Source organism: Martes martes (genome assembly GCF_963455335.1).
Source record: "Martes martes genome assembly, chromosome: 3".
Lineage (NCBI taxonomy): Eukaryota > Metazoa > Chordata > Mammalia > Carnivora > Mustelidae > Martes > Martes martes.
In genome coordinates, this window is record NC_137890.1 from 114,886,165 (window position 1) to 114,900,425 (window position 14,261).

Consider the following 14,261-nt stretch of genomic DNA (forward strand, 5'->3'; position numbering starts at 1 on the left):
AGAAATTTAGAAAATTTGGAGGGAAATTTATCCAAGTAAATTTTTTTTGGAAAAGTATTGAACCTTCCAATCCATTAAGGTGTTATATTTCCATTTACATTGCTATGTTAGTTTCACACATGACTTGTTAAGCTTGTCTCTTAAGTATTTAATAGTTTTGATGCTGTTGTAAATGATACTGCTTTTTATTTTCATTTTTTAGTTGCCAATATATGGAAATACAATTGAGTGTTTAATACTGACTTGTGACTTTGTTAAGTTCACTTAAGTTCTAGGAGCTCTGTTGAAATTCCCTAGGATTTTTTCCCTACATGAGCATATGATGTACAAATTATCATGTACAAATTAATTTTATGTCTTCTTTCCCAGTCTGCATGCCTGTTTTTGTTTTTCTTCCCTCATTATACTGACTATAATCTTAGGTGAAAGGTGGGCTAGAAGTGGTAACAGACTTCTTTGGCTTGAATTTCATCTCAGGAGGAAAGTATTCAGTCTTTGACCCTAAGTATGATTGTTAGGTATAGGTTTTCTACGGGTGCCTGCTCTTTATCGGCTTGGGGAAATTTCTTTCAGGGAATTTTGTGTTATGAATGGGTGTTGAAAAAAGGGTTTTAATTGTCAACATTCCTAAATATTTTTTATCCTGTTCTTAAAATTCCACTATTTTGAATATTGTACCTCTGTGATATGTTTTAATAAAAACAAACTTTTATCTCTTAGAGTGTGCTGTGAACTACTGTATCATCACAGTTCTTTGAAGGATATGTTATTTAAGTTTTACACATGAACTTCAAATTATTATTTTCCAAAGGAACTTAAAATTTCTTTGTTTTCTGTTCTCTTCACTGTGGATATATGAATATTCATTTATAGTAAGTGAGGTGTTTATTGTTTCTCCTTGTGTACTATTTTGGTTTCTCCCCACATCCTTGTTGATTTTAATTACTTTTAGAGCATGTTAAACATTAACGTGATTTTAAAATTCAGAACCATACAAAAGAGATGATGCTCAGAGAATTGTCTCTTTCTCCATTCTCCGCCATTCATAATACCATATTCTTTGTAATAAATGATCATGTTTATCAAAGTTGCTTGTGTATTTGAGAAGAAGGAGCGTTGGGTGTAAAGTTTTATATATAGCTACAAGGTCTGCCTTACTAAATTAGGTCCGTGAGTAGGTCCTTGCTTGTTCTTTGTCTACTTACCTTATGCTGAGTGAGAGTGGTGTGTTAAAGTTAGTTAATACTATTAGTGTGTCTTTATCAGTCCTTCCATATACTGTAGCTTTTGCTTTATAAAAAGGTTGCTGTGGTTTTTGTTGGATAGATATTCCTAAATATGTATAGGATAACCAAAACTTAAAGATACAGACATTCATGAATGATCTGCAGATAGTAAAAGCCTTTATTGTGAATGTTGTTTATTGGGGCATGCTTAATGCTTTTTGACTTGAACTTTACTTGTCTGATAGTTAGGATCTGCTCATCTTTCTTACCATCTTCCATTACCTGATAAACTTCATTTATTCCTTTAATTTTCTTTTTCTGAACCACATTTGTGTGTGTGTGTGTGGTGTGTTTATTGTACATGGCATATAGTTGAGTCTTGGGTTATATGAGACAAGTTGAAAATTTTTACATTTTTATAGATAAGTCCATTGCTATTTATTGATATGATTGAATGTATTTGGTCTCAACTCTTTTATAGTATTTAATAATTTTTTTTTGCTTGTTTTAAAATAACTTTTTTTTTGCTCTTTTTAAAAAAGATTTATTTATTTTAGAGAGAGCATGCAAATGGGGTGAGGGGCAGAGGGAAACGGAGAGAATCCTCAAGCAAACTCCTTGCTGAGTGTAGAGTCCAAACAGTTCAGTCCCAGGACCACGAGATCACGGCCTGAGCTGAAATCAAGAGTTGGCCACTTAAACGACTGAGGCACCCAGGCGCCCCTGTCTATTTGCTCTTATTTAAAAAGATTGTATTTTGTATTTGAAAAAGTTTGTATTTTTTTTCTTCTCCCGTTTTTAGATGCTTTATTTTCACTTTGCATGCAGATGTTTGTACATTAGCCTTTCGTCCTTTTCTCATCTTTGAGAGATTTGTGTATGTGTATAAGTAAAATTTTACTATTAAACTAAAAGTTTACCAGTTATCTCTTGGGTGGATGAAGAGTGTCCATGTGTGTATGTAAAATTTTACTAGAGTTTATAAGTTATCACTTGGTTGGATGAAACCAAGGTGAAGATGGACTATACTCTCCAATACATAGCCAGTAGTAACTTGTGGCTTTTGCGCTCTTGAAATATGGCTAGTCTGAGTTTAGTTGTTCCATTCAGGTAAAATACACACCAGTTTTTGTAGACTTGTTATGGGAGAAAAAAATGCATAGTATCTCCATAGGTTTTTTAATTGATTGTGTATTGAAATGATAACATTGTAGATAGATGTGTACATTGGCTTAAATAAAATGTATTATTAAAACTAATTTCACCTCTTCTTTTTTAAGTGTGGCTGCTAGAAAATTTAAATATATGGCTGACATGTGTGGCTTGCCTTATATTTCTTTTTTTAAAAAAATATTTTATTTATTTATTTGACAGAGATCACAAGTAGGCGGAAAGGCAGGCAGAGAGAGAGGAGGAAGCAGGATTCCTGCAGAACAGAGAGCCCGATGTGGGGCTCGATCCCAGGACCCTGAGATCATGACCCAAGCCAAAGGCAGAGGCTTAACCCACTGAGCCACCCAGGCTCCCCTTGCATTATATTTCTGTTGAATAGTGCTATTCTAGTAGATTTGTCAAAAGTCCTTTATAAAATTCCCTGAGTTCCTTCTGTAGCCTGGCTACTTGAAGAAGAGCTTAGCTGAATGTAAAATCGTTGGTTCATACTTTTCAAATTCATTGAGGTTTCTCAAAATGTTGCTTCATTGATATTTTGTACTATTTTGATTTTAGTCTGATTTTAGTCTTTTTTTTTTACTTTAATAATGTATTTATAATAATTAGTACTGTTATTTTACTATTATTGTTTATTTGGAAACAATATTTTTGAAATAGTTTTATTCAGAAATTTGTCAAAATTGGTTGTTGTTTTGGATTACTTTTGCCAAATACTTAATAAGCTTTTTGTTAATTGTCGTAGTAAAGAACTCAGAATCTAAAATTTGCCACCTGAACTGTTTTTAAATTTGTAATACAGTAGTGTTAACTGTATGCAGTGTTAACAGGTATGTAGCACTTTTTCATCTTGGAAAATTGCAACTATAACCATTGAGCAAATGACTTCTTTTTTCCTCCTCTCCTAGTCCCTAGCAACCACCATTATACTTGCAATTTTTAAGAATTTGACTACTTTAGGTATGCCTGGTTGGCTCAGTTGGTAGAAGAGGTGACTCTTGATCTCAGGGTTGTGAGTTCAAGCCCCACGTTGGTTGTAGAGATTACTTAAAAGCAAAATCTTGAAGAAAAAAAAAAAGAAAGAATTTGACTACTTTATGTAACATATAAGTGAAATTATATAGGATTTGTCTTTTTTGTGACCAGGACTGACTTATTTCACTTAGCATAATGCTCTCAGAGTTCATCCATGTGATAGCATGTATTAGAATTGCCTTCCTTTTAAGGTTAATGCTCCATTATATGTATATACCACATTTTGTTTAGCCCTTCATCTGTCAGTAAACATTTGGATTCCTTCCACCACTGGCTATTATGAATAACACTGCAGTGAACATGGATATGCAAATACCTCTTCTAAATCCTGTTTTCAGTTCTTTTGGATGTACACATAAAAGTGGGATTGCCAGATCCTATGGTAATTCTGTTACTATTATGGTCCGTGAACATTTTTGGAGTATACAGTATAGTAATTTTAACTATAGCCACCATGCTGTACATTACATCCCCACAACTTATTAAAATTGTAACTGGAAGTTTGTACCTTTTGACTATTTTCACCCACTCCCCGCTCCTCCCTCTTATAGTATTTGTCTGATCCTGCTATCAGGGTAGTACTGGTCTCGCTAAATCAATTATTTGGTAAGAGCTTGACATACACAGAACACTCCACACAATAACAGCAGAATACCTGTTTTTCTCAAGTATACACAGAACATTCTCCAGGATAGATCACATTAGGCCACAAAACAACTTCTATCAAATTTAAGAAGTATGAAATCATACCAAGTATATTTTCCAACCACAATGGAATAAAACTAGAAATAACAGCAAAGGAAAACTGAAAAAGTCACAAATATGTGGAAACTGAACAACACACTTCTGAACAAATCAGTGGATCAAGAAAGAAGTCACAGCGGGATTTGGAAAATACTGAGACAAATGAAAACACAGTATAACAGTTTTTTGTTTTTTTTTTTAACTGATGAACTCATTTGTGTAGAAAAGTTCAAATTGTTTATATCTCTTGTTTTATGCTATTGTCACAAGTTCAGTCTTTCTACATTTTGTGTCATTAACATTTTTTTATTTAATACTTTTTTTTTTAAGATTTTATTTGAGGAAGAGTGAGAGAGAGAGCACGAAAGGGGGGGGGGTCAGAGGGAGAAGCAGACTCCCCACTGAGCAGGGAGCCCATCCTGGGACTCCAGGATCATGACCTAAGCCAAAGGCAGCCAGCGTCTCAGCCAGCTGAGCCCCCCAGGCACCCTTAATTCTTACTCTTACGCTTTTGTCGTTTAAGTTTTATACCAGAATCAGAAATGACTTATGCACCACCATTATAGTATTCAAGATTCTGTATTTGTCTATATATATACCTTTACCAGAGTTTTATGTTTTTGTGTTGTTAAGTGTCTTTTTGTTTTAACTTGAAATGACTCCTTTTAGCAATTCTTACAGTCAGGGTTAGTAGATATAAATTCCCTCATTTTTTGTTTATATGGATAGGTCATTATTTGTCCTTTGTCATTTTTGAAGGACAGTTTTTCCAGATGTAATATCTTGATTGGCAGTTTTTTCTTCCAGTGCTTTGACTTTATGAGCCCATTCCTTTCTGGCATGTAATATTTCTGATGAGAAATTGTTGATAATTTTATTGGTATTCCTTTGTACATGATGATTTGCTTTTCCCTTGCTGCTTTCAAGATTCTGTCTTTGTCTTTGACTTTTGGCAGTTTGATTACAATGTGTCTTAGTGTGGACTTTGAGTTCATCTTTGTTGATGTTATTTCAGCATTTTTGATTTGGATTTCTTTCCTCTGATTTGATTTTCAGCCATTGTTTTTCAAACAAGTTCTCTGCTCCTTTCTCTTTTCTCCTTTTGGGGCTTCCATAATGTTTATATTGGTCTGCCAGCAGTGTCATATAAATCTCTTAGGCTTTCTTCATTTCTTTACCCCCTTTTTGTTCCTCTGACTAAATAATTTCAAATGATTTCTTTTTGAGTTCACTAATTATTTCCTCTGCTTAATGAAGTATGCTGTTGAATCCCTCTAGTGGGTTTTTCAATTTGGTTACTGTAATCTTCAGCTCCAGAATTTGTTTGGTTCTTTTTGATATTTCTTATGTCTTCATTGCTAGTCTCATTTTGTTCATGCATCAGTTCCCCTGATTTCATATAACTGCCTGTTTGTGGGGGGTTTTGTAGCATGTTGAACTTTATTAAGATAATTATTTTAAACTTTGTTGTCAAATAATTCACACATCTCCATTTCTTTGGGGTCTTTTTGGTAGGTTTATTTTGTTTCTTTGAGTGTATTTCCTATTTCTTGGTGCACCTTGTTCTTTTTACTGTAATTTGTGCATTTTATTTTTTTTTATTTTTCTTTTTAAGGTTTTATTTATTTTAAGAGAGAGAAAAGTGAGAGACAGTGAGCATGAGGGAGGGGGAAGAGCAGAGGGAGAAAAGCAGGCAGTGGGAGGAGATCCCAGGACACCAGAATCATGGCCTGAGCCAAAGGGAGACACTTAATCAACTGAGCCACCCAAGCCTGTGCATTTTGTTTTTTAACTTAAAAAAATTTTTTAAGGGGCACCTGTTTGGCTCAGTGGGTTAAAGCCTCTGCCTTCAGCTCAGGTCATGATCACAGGGTCCTGGGATCGAGCCCTGAATCGGGCTCTCTGCTGAGCAGGGAGTCTGCTTCCTCCTCTCTGCCTGCCTCTCTGCCTACTTGTAATCTCCGTCTGTCAAATAAATGAATAAAATCTTTAAAAAAAATTTTTTTTCTAAGTTTGTTTATTTTTTTTTCCTTTTCCTTTTTCTTTCTTTCTTTCTTTTTTTTTTTTTTTTTTTTTTTAAGTAATCTCTGTATCCAGGGTGAGGTTCAAACCTACGACTCCCGAGATCAAGAGTCACTCTTCCAACTGAACCAGTTAGGTGCCCCTAATTTATGCATTATTCAAAAACAGTCACCTCTCCCAGTCTTTTACGAATTGGCTTCATACTGGGAAGACCTTTTCCAGTCAGCCCAGGCAGAGAATCTGGAAGCCCCTCAAACCTTTTCTGGAGATGCATCTTCTCTGGGCATGTGCACATAATTTCCTGGTTACAGAGTATTGCTAGATTTTCAGGAGTTTGTTATCTTTTGCTCCCTCTGGTGTCTCTGTGCACTACTATAATTTCTTTGGTGCATCAACAATACTCTGAGTGCTCTCTTGTTCTCTACAGTTCCCAGGAATCCAAAGAATGCTGTCTCTTTCAGTCCGTGCTCTTGAGTTAGCTGAGTCAGAAGTTAGTCCCTTGGGCAGTTTCCCAAAAAGCTGGAATGTTGGATGTGCATTCTACTTTTCTCTTTTCTTCCCAAGAGAGAATCTATGAGCAGAGTGTCTTCTCCTGACTGTACCGAGCATTGTCACATTGTGCCTGTGGTGGTGAGGGTTCTTGTATGTCATCCTGTTCCCTTGTGAGCTTTTTTTTGACATGTAGATTCAGATCTATTATTTACAGACATTTCGGGGGATTCTTATTTTGAATATTCTTTTGCATTGTTTTTCTTCTTCAGGGACTCCAATTATATCAGTGTCATTCCTTCTTTGTTTTACATCTTACTGTCTTACTTATTCATTTTACTTTATCTCATTCTTTTGGTCATTTGACAACCTTTATGTAACACTTTTCTTGTTAGAGTGTATTTTGCACTTGGCTACTAGTAACTTCAGTCTTCATCTCGAGATAATTTTTTTTTCTTTTTTTCCTGAGTTAGTCAGCTGTTTTCATTTTTTTCCTGAGTCTTTCGAATCCTCCTCTGATCTTAGTTTTTGAGTTTGATTCAAAGATATTTATTAAGTTTGTTTGGTACATTTTTCTTGACGTGTTTTTTCTGCTCCCCTCTCCAGAGTGGAGAGAATGTATCATTACAGGTTGGATCTTTTTAAAAATTTTAGTAATAACAGTAGACTTCTAGGTTTTCTTTACTCCCGTAGGTTAAGGGTGGTTCACAGTATTATTTATTCCATGGTGCCCTCTTCTGTCTGTGTAGAATGATCTACTTTGAGGAATAGGCAAAGAAGTGCTTGTCTCATTTTAGCTGTTTCTAACTAGTGTTTCAAAATCCCATTATCTTGTTTTCTATAGGACAGATGGGTTCAGTTTTTATCTTTTCCCTCTGCAGGGATTCAAAACCATCTTTTGATTTTGATCTCCCAGATTTTTGCTACACTCTGTTTAGGGCTGATGGCTCATCTCTCATTCTCTTTGTTATTGTGGCTTTATAAGTTACTTGGTCCTTTATTGGTAAATTTACTATTGTAATTGGTGAAGTAGATAAATGTAGGCATTTAGCCTGCTATCTTTAATTGGGGATTTTACGTGTGAATTTTTTAAATACCAATGAAGAATCTTTGATTTTTTCCCCCCCTTATGCAGCCTCTCTGAATTAAAGGATTCTGATACCCAACAAGTTGGGGCATGAGGTTGGCAAGATGGAAAAGAGACATATAAACAAGGATTCAGGTTTCAGCACTGCTGATTTCTACCAATGTGGCCATAGTGCCTTAATTTACTCCTCCCCCCAGCCCCCCCAAAAATTCTGCCCTGCATTTTGTAGGATAGTGATTGGTACCTATTATATATGACTAAAAGTGATGAGTTATTTAGTTCCTTTTAGTTTGCTTTTAACAGTTTATCATATACTACTAGGAAAAACAGAAGGCACAGAGAATATAATTATCTAGGAAAACACAAAAATGTTTAGGTATAATACAGTAAGGTTCAAAAGGATATTTCAGAAGTCTAAGTCATAAGAAGTGACTTCATGTATTTTGGTGGTGAGTCCCTTCATTTAAGATTCAAAACTTATAGCACTTTTTAAACTTAGGAAAGTAATACAGACTTATTACAGAATATTTGGAAAATATGAGAGAGCAGATGCACAGAAGAATATAAGGCCCACATAAAAAATATTTTGTAGTGTATTCTGTTCTGTATTCTTTTAGTCTATTTTTTCTGCACACATACTCATTCATATTTGTACATGTTATTTATATTATAGCATGTTATAATATACATTATATTTATGCAAGTTATATTTGTACATCTAAACTAGCACCCACCCACCTGTCTCTTACCTCAAAAAAGTATCCTAACATCTTTTCAGGTTAGTAAAGGTCTGCATTATGTTGGTTTTTACTACTACCTAAGAGTTCCATTTTATGTATATAACATAATTTTATATAACTAATTCCTGTTGCCATTTAGACTTTATGGGGTTTTTTTTGGTGTTATAAACAGTGCCTGATAAGCATTTTTTTTAATCGTTGTTGCCCCTTTGTATGTTGCCTTTGTTGAATTTCCTAAGTGGAGTTGGTAGGTCAAAAGAATACCTGTTTTTTAAAAATTATTTTTATTACCATATAATGTATTTTTTGCCCCAGGGGTATAGGTCTGTGAATCATCAGGCTTACACATTTCACAGCACTCACCATAGCACATACCCTCCCCAATGTCCATAACCCAGCCATCCTGTCCCTACTCCCCCACCTCCCAGCAACCCCCAGTTTGTTTTGTGAGATTAAGAGTCTAAAAGAATACTTCCTTAATGGAAGAGAAAGCAGGTAGCACTTTTAATAACCAAGTAACCTCACCAACATACAGTGCAGCATGTAACAAGGAATCACCATTATTCCTGCCAGTCTTTGCCCCAATACAGACAAATGAAAACTCTGGTACCTGTTTCCATGTTTGCATGTTTGTCCCTGGCTGTGGTTATTGTATGAAGCTCAGTCCTCTAGAAACTGTATCATTGTTGGTTTTTTCTGAGTTTTTAGGTTGAGAGGCTGTCTGATAATATGGGAAAGGAAATGATAGCTGAGAATTTATTTTTAGAGCTAAATTTGGTCTGTAAATTAAAATGGGGGAGTGTGTCATGATCTGTCTCCTTAATTTCTGGCTACAGCTCTGTCATCTGCCAGCTGTGTTAACAAGAAGAGAGTCATCTATGATCTATTTTTAAATTTCCTCACATGTAAAATTAAAATAATATTAAATCTTCATCTATTAAAGATGTATTTCAGTAATTGGTTAATACCTAAAAATGTTTTGTACTTAGGAGAAAGTCCATTATATAGCAAAAGAATCTCTTCACATCAAAAATGTACTACCAGTTAGCTCAGTTTCCTCTTGCCACCCATGTTTCTAGATTATTAGCATTACAAGAACATGGTTTTTTATTTATTTTATTTTTATTTTATTTTTAAAAGATTTTATTTTTTTATTTGAGAGAGAGAGCACAAGTGGAGGGAGGGGGGCAGAGGAAGAAGGAAGGCAGACTCCCTGCTGAGCAGGGAGCCTGATGTGGGGCTGGGTCCCCGGACCCCAGGTTTATAACCTGGGCTGAAGGCAGATGCTTAACTGACGGAGCCATACAGGGGCCCCCGGGTTTCTTCTTTTGTGTGTTTAACAGCCCATTCTAGTAAAGATGGAATAGTCCAAAAAAACTCAAATCAAAGTCCTGAAATTTTCTCATGTATTTATACCATAACTAAGAGCAAATCATTTGTTTCTTGAGTCTCATATATGATGTAGTATAATATCTATACTTGTCCCCAAATTTTGAGGAGTTAATAAGCTTGAGATTGTGGTTGTACTTTAAGAATTGTAAAACATTATAAAAATAAAAGGTGACTTTTCATATTGCATCACTTTATTTGACCATGAGAGGTGAAATGTCAGCAAAGTAATAGGAAAGTATAAGCTTAAATAATGCTAGAAATTGCTCTTTCAGAACCTGGCTTTCCTAATTTCTTGATGCTGTTGTGGGTGTGTTTGATCCTCTCACAATTTTTTAGTTAACTCAAAAGTTTTTTACTGAAGACTCTTACTAATGATAGTAATATTTATATGAGGAAGTGTATTTAGTGCTCCAACTTGGGGCCCTATCCTGTGAAGAAAAACATTTCTCCTGGTATTGAAAGTAGAAAAATTCAAATATAAGCTAGCACCCACCCACCTGTCTTTTATCTCAGTTGCTTGCCGTTTTTGAATGTCTCTGAGCTTTTCTCTGTTTTGGACATTCTGTTTTCTCTGCCTGGATTCTTTTTTTTTTTTTTTTTTTTTTTTTTTTAAAGATTTTATTTATTTATTTGACAGAGAGATCACAAGTAGGCAGAGAGGCAGGCAGAGAGAGAAGGGAGGAAGCAGGCTCCCTGTTGAGCAGAGAGCCCGATGCGGGGCTCGATCCCAGGACGCTGGGATCATGACCTGAGCCGAAGGCAGAGGCCTTAACCCACTGAGCCACCCAGGCGCCCCTGCCTGGATTCTTTTTTTCTTTTTTGGTCTTTGCCTTGCTACATCTAAATCTCTATCAATCCCGAAAGTTTTAAAGATTTTTTTTTATTTATTTGAGAGAAAGCAAAAGTGATCATAGAAGGAGAGGGGACACAGAAGAAAAGGAGAAGCAGACTTGCTGCCGAACAGAGCGCCTGATGTGGGACTAGGTCCCAGTACCCTGAGATTAGGACGCTCAACCGGCTGAGCTGCCCAGGTGCCCTGATGTTGAAAGTTTTAGTTTAGATTTTACTTTCTTTGGGTATCTTTCTCTGTCCTCCTTAGACAGTGAGAAGAGACAAGTCTGTCAAGCCCAAACCTGATAGTACGCTTTGGTATCTCTCTTCTACTACCTAAGTTTCTTAATAGCAGAGTCTGTCATTCACTCTTAGTATCTGGTGTCTACTGGGTGCTCTGAAATGTATTGAAAGGATGATCTGATAAATTCTTAGCCAGTACTCTTCTAGATAAAGAAACCACAGAAGGCCTCTCTCTGATGAGACTTGAAGGAATTTCAAAAGCAATCCTTTTGGATGTTTAAGAACCTGGAGGAAAGGCAGTGTGGCTACAATAAAGGACGGGTAGGGAGAGGTAGAAGATAAGGTCAGAGAGAAATAAGGCCTTATTAGTCCGTGATAATTTTAATCTTTAATCTGAGTATGAAGGGGATCTATTGCGGAGTGATGTGACCTAATTTGCCTTCTACAAAGTAAAACTACTTTGTTGAGCATGGTCCCCTGTGGGCCAAGGGAGAAAGTAGGTATTAAGTGGTGAAGAGAATGGAAAGTTACTAGACTCAGGATGTATTTTATGGGAACTTTTGTTTAACCTTAGTTCAAAAATATTTCTTGCTGGGGCGCCTCCGTGGCTCAGTTGTTAAGCTTATCTCCCTTGGGCTCAGGTCATCATCTCCGGGTCCTGGGATCAAGCCCAGCATCAGGCTCCCTGCTCAGCAGGAAGCCTGCTTCTCCCTCTCCCTCTCCTACTCTCCAACCTGTGTTCCCTCTCTCACCATGTATCTCTCTGTCAAATAAATAAATAAAATCTTTAAAAAACATATATATATATTTCTTGCTGTGATAGAAATATGTCTGTTGAACGTAATTTTTTCTTTTTTGAGTTATTCATCTTTCGTACTTTTGAAGTTTCAGGTGTGTACTTGCAGAGATAATGAAAACCTGTGACATTGTCATTTGCATATTTTCCTATATGCTGGTATTGGTGACACACACCTCTGTTAATTTAGCAAACAAGGAATCAATTTTCTTTTAATTGAGATGTTAAATTCTAGTTTGTGAATATGTGTATAATCTTTAAAGAAAATTCTGCTTAATAAAATTACGAACATCTAAGATGATACCAGGATGAGCACAAGTGTTATCAATGGTAGTGCTTTCTATAGTTCTATGGCAAAGAAACTATTTATAATTAATTCTTAAGTCGCCTTGAAGTTACTAAACAAAAAAAATTTTAAGTGAATTATGCGTTGAATTAACATTATTAAAACAACTTATGTTGCCTACTTTACATTTTCCAGGAACATCACTTACAGCGAGCTATTTCAGCACAGCAAGTGTTTAGAGAAAAAAAAGAGAGCATGGTCATTCCAGTTCCTGAGGCAGAGAGCAACGTCAACTATTACAATCGCTTGTACAAAGGAGAGTTTAAACAGCCAAAACAGTTCATTCATATTCAGCGTAAGTTTGTTGATTCATTGTTTTCTGTTTGTAATTTAAATTTATCAGCCAGTAAAAATTCTTTTATGCCCAAAGAGATTTTAATTTTTCAGTGTGTATACATTAATTCATAGAAATGTAAAACATTAAGGATAAACTCTCTCTGTGCTTAACATCTGAACTTGGAAATCATTTTGAGTGTTAGTTGCATTTGGAACATTTGATATTTAGTACAGAATTTTGTGTAGCACTTACACCTTATTACTTTACATCTAAAAGTTGGATTAGTGTACTCAGATTTATCGTAAAGGCCTAGTGGCTGTAATGCTGATTAGGGGCAAATCTTCAGAAAGTTTTTAGCATTAAATTATACCCCTCTACCTTCATCTGATTTTTATAAAATTCTATTTCTGCCTCCTTGATACTCTCTTATTTTTCTCCCCATTGTTAATCACAATCTCTTGCTTTAAAACTATTTCACTAAATTTTATTGTTTATTTACTACTCCTCCATCGCCTTCCCTTACCCTCTTCTATTGTTATCTTCTCCACAAAGTCTACTGGCACCACAGTGGCCTTCTTAAAGTGTCCCTCTGATCTAATTATTCTCTGGCTTAAAATCATACTATTCTTTATTGTCTACAGTAGGAGTTTTTAGGGGATGGTTCAAACAAATGCTAATGTTTTGATGTCTGATTGTGTAAGAAAAAGCCTTGGGTAGCTTGTTAAAATAGAGATTCCAGGGCTCTCTGCTTTAGGTCTACCTATTTGAGGTATGTGACCTGGTAATAAGTATTTTTAAAAAGTTCCTCAGGTAATTATGAAACCTCTCCAGATTTAAGACTGTAAGATCTACTGTTTTCTATCAGTTCTAAGATGCAAATTTTTTATTGATCAGTTTTGAAATGAGAGTGCATATTAAATTGCTGTTGTTCTGGATTCAGGTCTAATTTATCTAAAGAAAATCTGTATTTGTTTCTGCCAGGCATCTAGGGACACTTCAACAGGAGACCATGTTAAAGTCTTTGCTGTTTATTTTGTTTGTTTAGACCACACTTGTAGTAGCTTTAGTTCAGGCTACAGACCTGCCTAGAGTTCAGTTCTCAGGGAGAGAGTTTTCCTGCCTCCTTTCACCTACGGGCAAGTTGAGAAATGAAGTTCCTTGCTGTTCCATTCTGCATAACTGGTTTATTTCTTTACCTTAAGCTGAAGTTGTTATCACTTGTTGGTCTGTCTTTGTGCGGGAGTATTCTATTAAACTTCTTAAGAGATGCCAGCAGAAAGCTTTTTTTTTTTTTTTTCTTATAGTACATAAATTCATGGTTCACCTTTTAACTTACGGCAGTTTATATTTGACAGAATTGAGTAATGGCCAAATTCTCTACTTTGAATACAAGACCCTTTGTGATTTTTTTCCCCTTTGTACTCCATTAACCTCATTTCCTGTTGTTCTTCCCCTCACTCTCTTTACCATAGGAACTAACATAAAATTACCCACATTTCCCTGATTGTTTCATGTTTCACACTTCCTCACACGTGCTATTCAAGTCATCTTTCCCCTCCTGTAACTCATTTAGTACCTAACTCCCCTAAGAAGCTTACCCTGACTTTTCTCATTGACCTCTGTTTTTTACTCATTTCAGTATCTTTGTACATACTTCTGTTAGAGGATTCACTCTACTTAATTGCAATTATTTGTAACCATTCTTTCCTTTTAAACCATGAGCTCCTGGGGGCAGGGACAGTGTTTTATTTTCCCTTTTATATTTAGAGTAAAGTGCATGGTTTATAGATACACAATAAATAGTATGTTTGTTGACTAAATTTTTAAAAAATGCCTTTTAAAAAGGCTCTTAGGTATCAGAAC

At 35.6% G+C, this 14,261-nt stretch overlaps 1 protein-coding gene across 1 annotated transcript in view; it reads left to right on the forward strand.

The window, feature by feature from the left end:
• The window catches only part of EPC2 (enhancer of polycomb homolog 2), a 114,979-nt gene that overhangs the window by 33,610 nt on the left and 67,108 nt on the right, over positions 1-14,261 (forward strand). Inside the window, exon 2 of the mRNA XM_080798733.1 lies at positions 12,257-12,416. Within this exon, the coding sequence (XP_080654859.1) occupies positions 12,257-12,416 (160 nt within the window). The remainder of the gene's footprint in view (positions 1-12,256; positions 12,417-14,261) is intronic.